Source organism: Dipteris shenzhenensis, chromosome 10 (genome assembly GCF_047967505.1).
Source record: "Dipteris shenzhenensis isolate YYH24624 ecotype China chromosome 10, Dip_SZ_1.0, whole genome shotgun sequence".
NCBI lineage: Eukaryota > Viridiplantae > Streptophyta > Polypodiopsida > Gleicheniales > Dipteridaceae > Dipteris > Dipteris shenzhenensis.
The window spans coordinates 40,645,037-40,657,888 of NC_141605.1; the positions used below are offsets into that span (position 1 = coordinate 40,645,037).

Genomic DNA, 12,852 nt, shown 5'->3' on the forward strand with positions numbered 1-12,852 from the left:
AACTTGATGTTTATAGTCTTTGAAATTTCTTTGCAAAGCTATTATTTTTTTCTACTTTGCATCTATTTCTTGTTCCTTTTGTATCAATCTTCCTTGGAATTGCACTATTTCTTTTTTACGGTCAATGATTACAAGAAACTTGTAGTTGTTAGAGCAAATTATCTACCTCTTCTTTATTTTTTAAGGCATTTGAAAGCTGCAATTGCTTTTGTTGTAGGGTCATTTTGATGTATATAGTATCATCCCTACTTTCTTTTAGAGAATTTTGCACAAGTATTAGTTGTTGCATTTTCTCCAACTTGATTTCTTTGACCATTCAAGTTTCTATCTCTGCTTGCCAACAACCTTATTTGAAGTGATGGAATCATTTATCTTTCCATTTATGTTGCCACTTGTTGAAGGTGATAAGAACCTATTCTAAGGTTAGATAGTAATAGTAGTCACACTATCGACAAAACTATGAAAGGTTGTGGACCTTTATGATTACTAACTCCCAAAACTTCTTGTTAATCTTCCATCTTGGAGAGTTCTTATATAGAACTTATCTTGGGATAAAAAAGAAGAAGAACTTACAGCATTATACCATTTGGATCTGTCTCTTATCTTCCTCTTGTTGTAGAAATGTATCCCTTTTGTTCTAGCTACTTCATCTTCTTTGAGGGCTCAAGTATCCTTAAACATTGGTGATCCTATAGTGGGTTCAAGCATTTAGAACTCCAAAGAAAGGATGAGCCTATTTTGGAGAAATGATTTAGCCTATGATCAAGAAGAGAATTAAAGAATCGATGGGTTGTTTGTAAGAGTTGATTACTAGAGAATGGCGGCCAACATAGAGTGATGGTATGAATAAGGTAAGCAAACAAGTATTTTAAAGGTTACCTTGCTTGAAAGAAGACATCCAACCATGATGACGAAGGACCAGTTTTGCAAAAGATATGAAAGAGGTTTGACGCTGTTTTTTTTCTCGATTGCTTGATTGCTTACATGAAAGGATATTGCAACATCAAGGATCAGTCTTTGCTTTCATATTTTTTACATAGTCTGTAGTAGTGATGTTACATTGTATCCCCAACTTTTTTGCCATATGATGTTGGCCAAGGTTACAGATTCAATGAGGGTGCATATGGAAAATGGAACATGGCCTTGCAAGTACAAGAGGAAACTCATCGTGATTTGCTTTTCTTACAACCCTTTGCACCCAAAAGGACTTGCTCAATTCATTGGCCTTGTTTTAAGGGCCAGTTGATACACCTTGAATGTGAGTTCGATGTGGTTTGTTAATGCTCTTGAGGTGTCTTCTACTGATGTTGGTTCCTATTGGTTACACATGCAAGTTGTCTATTGCTTTGCTACTACTGGTGTTGCACTTCCAGGTATTTTTAGTTCTTGACAACGAACATAGGATCTTGTGGACACCTATCCTCCCCTTTCTTTTGTGTTTACAATAGTACGTAATTAGTTTGGAGCTATCCTAGTCTTATTGGCTGTTGCTGAGAAGTTCCTTGAATGCTCCTATCCATAGGGTTCCAAGGAAACAATCATCCTTGTTGTTTAAAAGGGAGTAGTCTTCTCATCGCGGGACTGCTTTTCCTCTCAATGGTGGGTTGGATTTTGTATCTTTAGCTTTCATTTGGTTTCAAAGTGACCATTTGTTGGAGTGGAGGCTTTATTGTCCCATCAATAAGCTCAAATGCAAACCTACATAGAATGGGAGGGGCAGATGGGAGGCCGCAAGCAATAAGATCCACATGGAGAACCTAACAAATTCGCAGATGATGGAGAGGATCATCCATGTAGGTGGATATTTGGAGCCAACACAGGTGGCGAGATATGGGCACCATGGATGTTTTTATCGAAGCCATACTTTTATATTAATATAAAATCTTGGCGAAAGTTTATCAAGCTAATTGTTTTAGTTTCACGATAGATGCAAAACATAGTATGATTTTACAAATTTTCTTTTGAATTTCTTAGTACAATGTGTAAATCCTCGTGAAAAGTTTCAAATTTTTACATAAAAGTTTTAAATATTGGCGAATGTTTAGAAATTTTACTCTTATTAGGGAATACAAACTTTTGATGGTGATATAAAAGTTTCACTTCTTAACGAAACTAACATGAAAAAGTCATCCATGATGCGCATAATAGAAAAGCCTTAAAGGAGGGCTGAACATATCCACACATAGGCTACCCAAAATAGGAATGCTTTGCAAAACTCATGTCCCTCTAGAATGGGAAGGAGAATGGGAACACACATCACCAATGATGGAACAATTGATGGTAAAGGATTCTATATAATGTGCATAAAATAATGATGATAGTTTGCCAAACAACATACCAAAACAAGGCAATGAGGAAGAGACCCTCAAAAAGCAAGCAATTAGCATCAAGTTTGGTGCGCACAAAAAACAAGCTGAAAATTGCCATTAATCCCTATGGAAAGGCCTAGGGAGCGTTTCTTAGACATTACCTAGATGTTCTCTAGACGTTCCATGGTGCCATGCTGTATGCTTGGCATTCCTGGGTGTTCCCTAGATGTTCTTTAGATGTTCCATGATTGTTCCATATGCTAGGTGTTCCCAATAGTCATCATGAGAATAACGACTTTCCCAAGTTCCATATACAACATTCCTTGGTAACTATTTTAGCATAGTATGAGGGACAATTAGGGTACACGTATCTCAAGTAAGAAAATCCCAAGAAAACTATGGTTGAGAAACTCCTTGATCCTAAATAGTGGACCAAATCCCTCCCCGAAGAGACAATGATATCTCCTAAAATCACATAGTACACCGTGCATCAAAATATGTAGTACTCCTCTTATCTCCACCTTAGTGAGTCCTATCTGCTCGATCTACCCCCTTGAGTCTCACCCAATCTCGATGTGGAGTTCATTTGACGATACCTAGATTTATTCGATTCAAAATCTGCATGGCATGTGACATGGAGAGAGAGAGAGAGAGAGAGAGAGAGAGAGAGAGAGAGAAAGAGAGAGAGAGAGAGAGAGAGAGAGAGAGAGAGAGAGAGAGAGAGAGAGAGAGAGAGAGTACATGAGTATTCAAATTGCAACTATCCAATGGATCTCCTTAGGCTGAGAAACTTTAGGTGATACAAATGAACACTACCATATGCTTCTACTTTTTCCTTGAATCCTATAACCGTAGGATTGATGGCTACTTGAATAATGGATGTAAGCAAATAAGTACAAAAGGGCACTCGGTATACAGCCTATGGCTATACTCATAATCTCTGTCTGCAAAGTGATGACTGTGGTTATGAAACCCGCAAAAAGATTCTGATGCAGGTAACACTCCGTAATGCCTTTCACATCAATTGTGAATATCGTGACCAACTCTGAATTAGCTTTGAGAAATGCTTCTTCCTCATCTTCCTCCAAACCATCTGCCATGTTCACACTCTCTACCAACATTGGTTACATCGCATCTGCCAAGGCTGCTGCCACTCCCATTGCGACCCGCACCTTCTTCTTGCCTCTCCGCACGGAGATGACATTATGCTCCCAGTTCTGCTTGACCTTGCTTGCCGTAGCCAGCAGGGCCTACCCAAGAGTACACTATACTTCGGTGTCGAGGCTTCCATATTTAGCACCACAAATGTGACCACAAATGAGATGCCAGCCACCTCCAAGTCTACTGCTCATAAGATCCCGAGTGGTCCAACTCGGCGTTGATTCGCCATGCAGACTAGGAATGGTGCCAATTCCAAGGACATCCATCCCATTTCTTGGCATGTCTTCAAGGTGACAATATTGACTCCCGAGCCTCCGTCCACTAGAACTTGTTCAAACGTCCGACCTTGTGCTGTTGCTATAATCATCGAGATTCTCATATCCGTGAGAGGCACTACCGGTATTGGAGAAGAATCAACTTGGCACAAATCCACCTCATCTGGCTCCGACCCCATGTGGAGGAAGTGCAACAGCAATTAACGATGGAATCCGAGTACCAAGTTGAGCAATCTACCTAGCAAAATTTGGATCGGTGCTTCCAGAATGCATTCCATTCCTGGCTCTCTTTGTAGAGACTTCTTGGCTTGATTAGCCACCAACAATGGAGCTACTTCGACAACCTTCAGACCGTTTCTTGATAAGTAAAGTTTAAACTTCCCTTGTGCAATCTCCGACTCCGGTTGAACAACCGGAAAAGGATGGTCCCATTGTAGACTCACTGCATTTTTTGTCAAAATAGAAAGTAAGAGCATGGAAGGGTAAAGGCCCAATATGGCTTGCATTAGGATGCAATGACACTATCATGATTCGTTATTCTATTTATTACACCTTGCAATAGGGTAAAAGCCCAATATGGTTTGCATTAGGATGCAATGACACTGTCATGATGTGTTATTCTATTTATTACACCTTGCCATTGAGCAACTTGTCAATGCTACAATAATTTCTCACAAAGCACCCCTTGAGGTTTTCATTGTACTACTAGAATTCATTATAAGTTTATTCGTGCAATCTCCGACTCCGGTTGAACAACCGGAAAAGGATGGTCCCATTGTAGACTCACTGCATTTTTTGTCAAAATAGAAAGTAAGAGCATGGAAGGGTAAAGGCCCAATATGGCTTGCATTAGGATGCAATGACACTATCATGATTCGTTATTCTATTTATTACACCTTGCAATAGGGTAAAAGCCCAATATGGTTTGCATTAGGATGCAATGACACTATCATGATGTGTTATTCTATTTATTACACCTTCCCATTGAGCAACTTGTCAATGCTACAATAATTGTTCACAAAGCACCCCTTGAGGTTTTCATTGTACTACTAGAATTCATTATAAGTTTATTCGTGGCAACAACCAACTCAAACTTTGAGCTTGCTCTAGAATCAACATCAAGGTCATCACCAAAAAATTGTTTAACAATGTAGTTTTATGTAAGTAACTATCGAAATTTGAAATTGGGAAGTCCTTGCAAGCAAAACATTAATGCGAGCGTGCTCAAGCTTGTGTTGTTCGCTCAAGGGTGGGCATATTCCTCGAAATTATAAATTTGCAAAGAACTTCAAAGCATATACCACATCCACGTGTGGAAAACTTGTTCATTTTCACAAAAAAAGTGCATGTGTTGATACATGAATTGAGTAGTCCCCAACTTCAAATATTCCTAAAATTGGCGAACTCTTTTCCTTAAACAAAAAATGGGATCTAGGTAAGAGGTAGATCCTTAGGTGCCTAGATGAATGCATCATTAGTCTTGCAAAAGGGGGTGGAGAGAGAGAGAGAGAGAGAGAGAGAGAGAGAGAGAGATTACGATGCATGTACAAAAATAAAAGTCATGTTGACTAAGGCAAAGACCCTAAACCAAGACTCTTTTCATGGGGGTAGTCAAGCTAAGATTGTAAATTATGTTGAGCCCTTAAAACATGGCAATATAAAGAGTTTAAGGTTTCTTCCGATCATAGATAGCACAAATGTGTAGATAAGGTGAACTGATGCAAGTACTATACCTTAGAGCATGCACACACACGACGATAAACATGCGAAGATAGTAGGAGAGAGAGAAGGAGTCTCATTTACGGCTTTCTCACATGAACAATTGGGGGAATACACTCAAAGGTGGAGGCTGAAAACAGTTTTTCTCTTCTTAGTTGTGAAAGCCAAAAGAACTCTAGTACAAAGAAATAGAAGAACCCTATATGTGGGTCTCAAAACCAAACTCAACTAACTAAGGTGGCATACTAACTGAGCCACGAACTAGTGTAGATAAAGATAGCTGTCATCCAGCTATTATTCGTGGGCAGTGTACCAACCGCATCTCCAGCTAACAAGTCGGTGACATAAATGCACAACAGTCACCCTGGCATATCGCGAGTGGAGCTCGATATCTCAACACTCCCCCTCGAGCTCAATCCCAAATCCTGCACACCACAAGCAGGTCTCTGAACTTGCGCAGCTTCTCTGCGCCCAATGCTTTTGTGAATATGTCAGCTACCTGATCCTCTATGCTGACATAAACTAGAGCAATAAGACCTAGTAAAACCTTCTCCCGCACATAGTGATAATGCACCTTAATGTGCTTTGTTCTAGCATGAAAGACTGGGTTCTTTAAGAAAACAAATAATTTCTTTTCTTTGGTTCTTTTTATGTACTGGGTCAGATGTGTCAATATAGAGGTTGATGTGTGTGTAGGAAGTGGATTTGTTGATAAGGTTCAAAAGTGAGTGATACTTGTGTCAAAATGTGTGCATGATGTGATGAGCATGTAAAACATGAAAAATCAATCGTTTTGCCTTTTAGTAGCACCCTCAAATTCCTCCTAGATCAAGAGATATGGCTTAATCTAGGTGGAGGGGCAAAAAAGAGTGAAATGTGCAGTGATGATGTGGCACTATGAGCTACATGTAGTGATGATGTGGCACTGTGCTTAGCAAGAGATGTGCCAATGGAGCACTGTGGTGATGTGGTAGATGTGTGCACATGATGTGGGAAGACTCTTCCTGTGGAGAGGTAAGTGTGCTTGTAGGGGTCAATGCTGATTGGACAGTTATGGTGGCACAGGCTGACCTAACCTAGGGTCATGTTGACCTAGCCAGGGTCAAGCTGGTATCCATGCAACTGTATCTGAACCCCAGCCTCATAAAATAGTCCATACTGCAATGTGGACTTCACATACCTGAGTATGCGTCTAGCCGCATCCAAATGCAATTTCCTTGGAGCCTGCATAAACTGACTTACCAATCCAACAGCATAGCTTAAATCTGGCCTGGTAATAGTCATATAAATCAAACTTCCTACTATGCGTCTGTACATAGTAGGGTCTTCCAAAAGCTCACCTGCATCTGCGCTCAGCTTCACATTCTGCTCCAAAGGAACTGAAATAGGCTTACAGCCTGTCATCCCATATTTGGACAGCATGTCCAATCCATACTGCCTCTGCAAGAGCTGTATCCCACTTGGTGATCTAATCACCTCAATGCCCAAGAAATAACGCAGCTCTCCCAAATCAAGAAATCTCGCAGCTCTCCCAAATCCTTCATCTCAAACTTCTGCCTCAATAGCATTTTCACATGAAGGATATCTTCATCACTATCACCTGTGATGATCAAATCATCAACATAAATGACCAGCATCATAATCCCTTTCTCTGTTTTTCTCACATAGAGTGAGAAAGCCATAGCAATGGCTGCTCTTACGGTTGCCATCCTTGCAACCGGACTGAAAGTTTCTTCATAATCAATGCCATATGTCTGTGCATACCCCTTGACAACTAATCTTGCCTTGTATCTATTCACAGAACCATCTGCATTGTGCTTGATCTTATAAACCCACTTACAACCAATTGCATTCTTGCCTTTAGGCAAAGGCACCAATTCCCATGTAGCATTAGCATCCAAGGCATCCATTTCTTCATCCATGGCTTTCTCTCATTTTTCATTTCCCATGGCTTGCTCAAAAGAAGTGGGTTCTGGTTCCTGTATCACTTTGACCATATAGGCATAGTGAATGGCTGTAAATCCATCATATTTCAGCCTATCCACAGGATACCTAACCCTGGTAAACCTGCGCAAAATAGGCTCACTTCCAAGTGCTCTCAAAACATCCCTGGTTTTCCTTACTCCAGGTGTAACAATAGAAGGAATACCCAACTCATCATCAATGCTCTGTTCTGAGCCACTGGATTCACCATCCACACAAGAGTGACCTACATTTACATCAAACATGGGCTGATCTACCTTCTCTTTTCCTTTTCGTGATACCTGCGTACCTCTCTGCATTGCTTTGAGGGGATTCTCCTGATCTCAATTTGCCTGTCCATGGCGAAGTATGTGAACCACTGGTAGAGGACACTCCAGGTCCACTGATATTTTGTGATTGCTGCTGTGCATTCTGTGCAGCATTACCATTTTGTGCATCTACATCAATCATCACATTTACTGGTTTATACCAGCTGCTCATCTCATCAAAAACAACATCTCTGCTCACTGTGAACTTACGTGTAGAAGGGTTATAGCATCTATACCCTTTCTGCTGCAGAGAATAACCAATAAAGACGCACTTCTCAGCTTCTGGATCCAACTTGGACCTCAACTCATCTGGCACATGGACATAGGTAATGCAACCAAAAATCTTCAAATGAGAAATATTTGGTTTCCTACCAGTATACATCTCCTCTGGCGTCATGCCATGTATTGCTGCAGTGGGAGTCCTGTTCATTATATAGACTGCTGTAGCAACTGCTTCAACCCAATAAAAATTTGGTAGATCTTTTTCATTTAGCATAGCCTGAGATACCTCTCCAATATGCATGTTTCTTCTTTCTGCAATTCCATTTTGCTGTGGCATATGACTGCATGAATATTGCTGCTTTATACCATGCTCCTGCAAGAACCTTGCAAACTCATTTGAGAGGTACTCTCCCACTCCATCTGACCTTAGGCATTTTATTTGCAAGCCTGTTTCTTTTTCAACCATAGCTTTGAAAGCTTTGAAGTGCCCAAACACTTCACTTTTCTTTTTCATAAAATACACCCACAGTTTTCTGCTGAAGTCATCAATAAATGTGACAAAATAGTGACAGCCTCCAATAGATGTAGCTTTTGTAGTCCACACATCAGAGTGGATTAATTCCAATGGCTTTTTACTCTCTTGAACATGCCTAGGAAAAGGTTTCCTTGCCTGTTTCCCAAATTGACAGGCTTCACAAACCTTGTGCATTTCTGCAACCTTGAATTTAGGCAATCCTGCAATAATATTTTGGGCTTGCATTGATTTAAGTCGCTGTATATTAACATGACCAATGCGTTTGTGCCAGATATCAATATCTGCAACTACACCGATCCCATGTACAAACATTGCTGCACTCAATTCAGGCATGTCTGCATCCAACGTAAACATCCTGCCCTTCTTCTTTCCTTTTGCTATCAAGCGACCATTATTTTTCATATCCTCAACAAAGCATCCATGAGGATTAAATCTGACCTGCAAGCCCTGCTCAACCATCTGACCAACAGAAACCAGGTTCTTGGTGATGTTTGGGACATGAAATACATCAGACAAGTATTTCTTTTTCCCATCCTGCATAGACAAAGGAATTTTGCCAATCTGCACAATAGGATGTGCAGTATCATCACCAGTCTCCACAAATCCTGGTTTTTCCATTTTCCTTGCATCTTGCATCCATTCTGCATGACCTGTCATGTGGTTTGACGCACCTAAGTCAACATACCACACATTATTTTGTTCTTCTGCACTTGTCACAGAATTGGTCATATGCTGCACCATAAATAGATGCTCATTTCTGTCATCACCCTGCCTGTTAGAAGATGCATAATTGCCTTGCTGCAATTTTTCATTCATAATGTCATTCTGCTTTTTGTAGCAGTCCTTAGCCATATGACCCATTTTGCCACAATAGTAGCATTCAACATTGCTGTTTGCATTTTGGCTTCTCTGCCATCCACCACGGCCTCTTTGGCTCCCCCTGCCTCTAGAGTTACCACGTCCCCCTGCATAGGACTGGTTTTCTTGCGTTTGCTGCATATTCTGATTTCTACCACGACTTGCAGATCGGCCTCCTCTACCTCTGCCTCTACCTCTTTCAGCATTTGAGTAGAAGACAGTTTCTTTTGAAGTTCCTGCTGAAGAAGATGCACCACCATTTTGCTGCTCTTCGAAAATTAGAAGAGCAATCAACTCCTCAAAATCAGGAAATTTTTCACGGACGGCAATGGATGTCCGAAACTGTGCATAATCCTTTCCTAGACCATTCAAGGTCACAGAGACCAAATCGTCATCATCCACTGGCGACCCAATGGAAGCAAGTGCATCTGCAATTTTCTCCACTTTCATGTGGTAGTCATTTATGCTTAAATTTTCTCTCTGCAACATTGTGCAACTCCTGTTTGAGTTGCATTTTCTTGGCTTGCGTATTTGTGCTATACATTTTTGCCAAAGTATCCCATGCCTCCTTTGGCGTATTTGCATCCTGAATATGCACAATCATGGAGTCCGAAATACTGATAGACAGCCAGTACATAACTTTCCTGGCTCTCTCATGCCATCCTTTGAATGCCTACATTTCCTGTTGACTGGGAACATTAGGAAGAACAGGTTCTTCTTCATTTCCTGTAATGAACTCCCAATAGCCTTTTCCCATCAAGAAATTCGTCATTCTAAACTTCCATGCCTGGAAGTTGTTCTTGTCAAGCTTTTCAGTGACAATCTGTGAAAGAGAATCAGATGCCATTACAGAACACTGCAAAATATTTTGTCACTGCAAAAAAACACAGCTTTTGCCTCACACAGGCAGAACTGCAAAACTGACGAAAGTGGTATTTCACCACACAGTCACTTCCTAGTGACGATTTTGCATCAACAGGCAACAAGCATGAATCTGCAACTCCCAATATCTCTGCACAAAGGCATACGATGCAATTTCTGCGGCAACTTTTCACCGATCCGCAGAACAGTGGTCGCACAGCAAAAACAGGACCTTTTTCTGAGTGCTTGCGGAGAACTTCTGTCTCCAAAACTGTGTTCTCGCCACACCGCGAAGGGCGTCTCTTGCACTTCTGGTTGTGCTACCTGCAGAGATTTGCTCCCAAACTCGAAATAGGAAAGCAACACTGGTCCTCTTACCAGGACACCACGAACTTGGCTTGCTTTCTTGAGCTCCTTACCACGAACAAGGCTCTGATACCATGTGAAGATAGTGGGAGAGAGGGAAGGAATCTCACTTACGGCTTTCTCACATGAACAATTGGGGGAATACACTCAAAGGTGGAGGCTGAAAACAGTTTTTCTCTTCTTAGTTGTGAAAGCCAAAAGAACTCTAGTACAAAGAAATAGAAGAACCCTATATGTGGGTCTCAAAACCAAACTCAACTAACTAAGGTGGCATACTAACTGAGCCACGAACTAGTGTAGATAAGGATAGCTGTCATCCAGCTATTATTCGTGGGCGGTGTACCAACCGCATCTCCAGCTAACAAGTCGGTGACATAAATGCACAACAGTCACCCTAGCATATCGCGAGTGGAGCTCGATATCTCAACAAAACATGGTGTGCTTAAACTGCGTGTTTATACTTTTGCTATATGTAGGCAAATAACTGCATTTCTCACCGTTTAAAGAGAGGCCATGCATACCCTTGTTAGCACAACATGTTTACAGTGGATGTGAATGCTATTCCTAGATAAGACTAACAAATACAAGACTCCAACTAATAGTCATTTAAGGGCTTTGTCAGGTTGAGGCCACGGATGCAATTAAATATCTTACTATGCCCTTGAAGACACGTTAGCAAGTATGCAATAATACTGATACATTTTCCATACCATTTTGTTAGATGAATTGAAATCTGCGAGTGCTCCTTAGATATGCAGTGCCATGTCTTGATAGATTTTAATCACAAGGCTGCTTTTTACCCTTGAGCCAACTGACCATGGCCCCTTATATAACCCATCTATGTTACAATGCTTCCCAACTTGTCTTAATTTTTGACCATCCAGAAGTGAGCATCTTATAATGGACTATGGTGTAGGTTTTAAATAAACTCTCGAATTCAAACATGGCCCAAGTCCTAGGCAGGTTTCTCCTTGGACTGATTTGTCTTAAAAAACAACCGGAAAACCCATGATGCAACCAATGCTCCACTTAGAGGTGCAAGCCAATAGACACACAAATGCTCCCAAGTGTCATATTTGTCATTGACATAAGCCCATCCAAAAGCCTGCAAAAGCACCCACTTTCTTGTTTTATACTTCCCTAGTCCAGTTTTGGATGATCTAACCAGAAATCAAGGATCATGCATGATGTCAAATGTTGCTCCCATTGAACTATCTTATACGAGTATCTGGACGCATTCAAGCAAAGCCATTCATAAACGGACACGGAAGCATGGGGATAGTGGGAGTTTAGTGAAGTATACACTTAGCAAATGTCTCGCGAAAAAGGCAAAACCAAAAGCCCCGTATGCAAAAACCTTAAAAAAATGACGAAACTTGGAAGTGGAAAACACTTACATCAGCAGGGTTCAAGGATGGCCCTGTGTAACCTGATCCAAGTAAAACCATTGCAGCGGTTGCCAATATAATTAACCAATTTTTCAAGAATGTGCTCTTGGGTCCCCTTAATACTGTGAGTAGGACAGCAAGAATGTTTACAAATGTCAAAACAAATTCAGCAAGTGTTCCTTTGTAGACGTCCACCAACAATTGAGGTCCACGAAGTAAATGCTTGTATGATGGAGGTATCAATTCTTTGGCTACTAAAACGCCTCCCACAGCTCCTAGAGTCTGCCCATCTAGGAATATTGCTTTAGATATTCATAGATTCTCTCATATGCAGACATAGGAAGGTAAATTAAAGTTTGCAAACTGGAAATAATTTGAGCTAAGTGATATAATGGTTAGGATTGGATTACCATAACTTCAAATGAAATTAAGCCCTCACCAAAAACAACTATAGCAGATTTCTGATCTGTCATTCCGCTTTTGAACTTTCCATCTCTCTCTCTCTCTCTCTCTCTCTCTCTCTCTCTCTCACACACACACACACACACACACACACACACAATACTTTATATTACTGTGTGGGAAACAACTGCCATATTCTTTTCTTGAGATCTCATTTCTACTGAACACACGTGTGCATCCTTCTCTGTGAGTTCTTGTGGGTTGGGCATCTTCTGCTACCATGTGCACATCTTCATCAGCAGTTCAGAGTACTCTCTTTACATGGCTGATCACCATGCATTGCTATCTCCAGTATAGCTGGGCTACACAAAATCGTGTGTGTGTGTGTGTGTGTGTAGCCCAGCTTATGCTGCAGGAGATTCGTCAGACATGTTGCTGATACTGCAGCCATACTTCATGATTTGA

General features: G+C 40.9%; 1 protein-coding gene across 1 annotated transcript; it reads right to left on the reverse strand.

Annotated features, from left to right (window-relative positions):
• Positions 1–11,277: 11,277 nt before the first annotated feature.
• LOC147897827 (aquaporin SIP1-2-like) lies at positions 11,278–12,458 on the reverse strand. Its single transcript, XM_087380127.1, has 3 exons — positions 12,396–12,458; positions 11,995–12,267; positions 11,278–11,702 (listed from the first exon to the last, which is right to left on the reverse strand). Exons 1-3 carry the CDS (start codon positions 12,456–12,458, stop codon positions 11,553–11,555), a joined length of 486 nt encoding a protein of 161 aa, XP_087236253.1. The 3' UTR covers positions 11,278–11,552.
• Between the last annotated feature and the right edge of the window lie 394 nt (positions 12,459–12,852).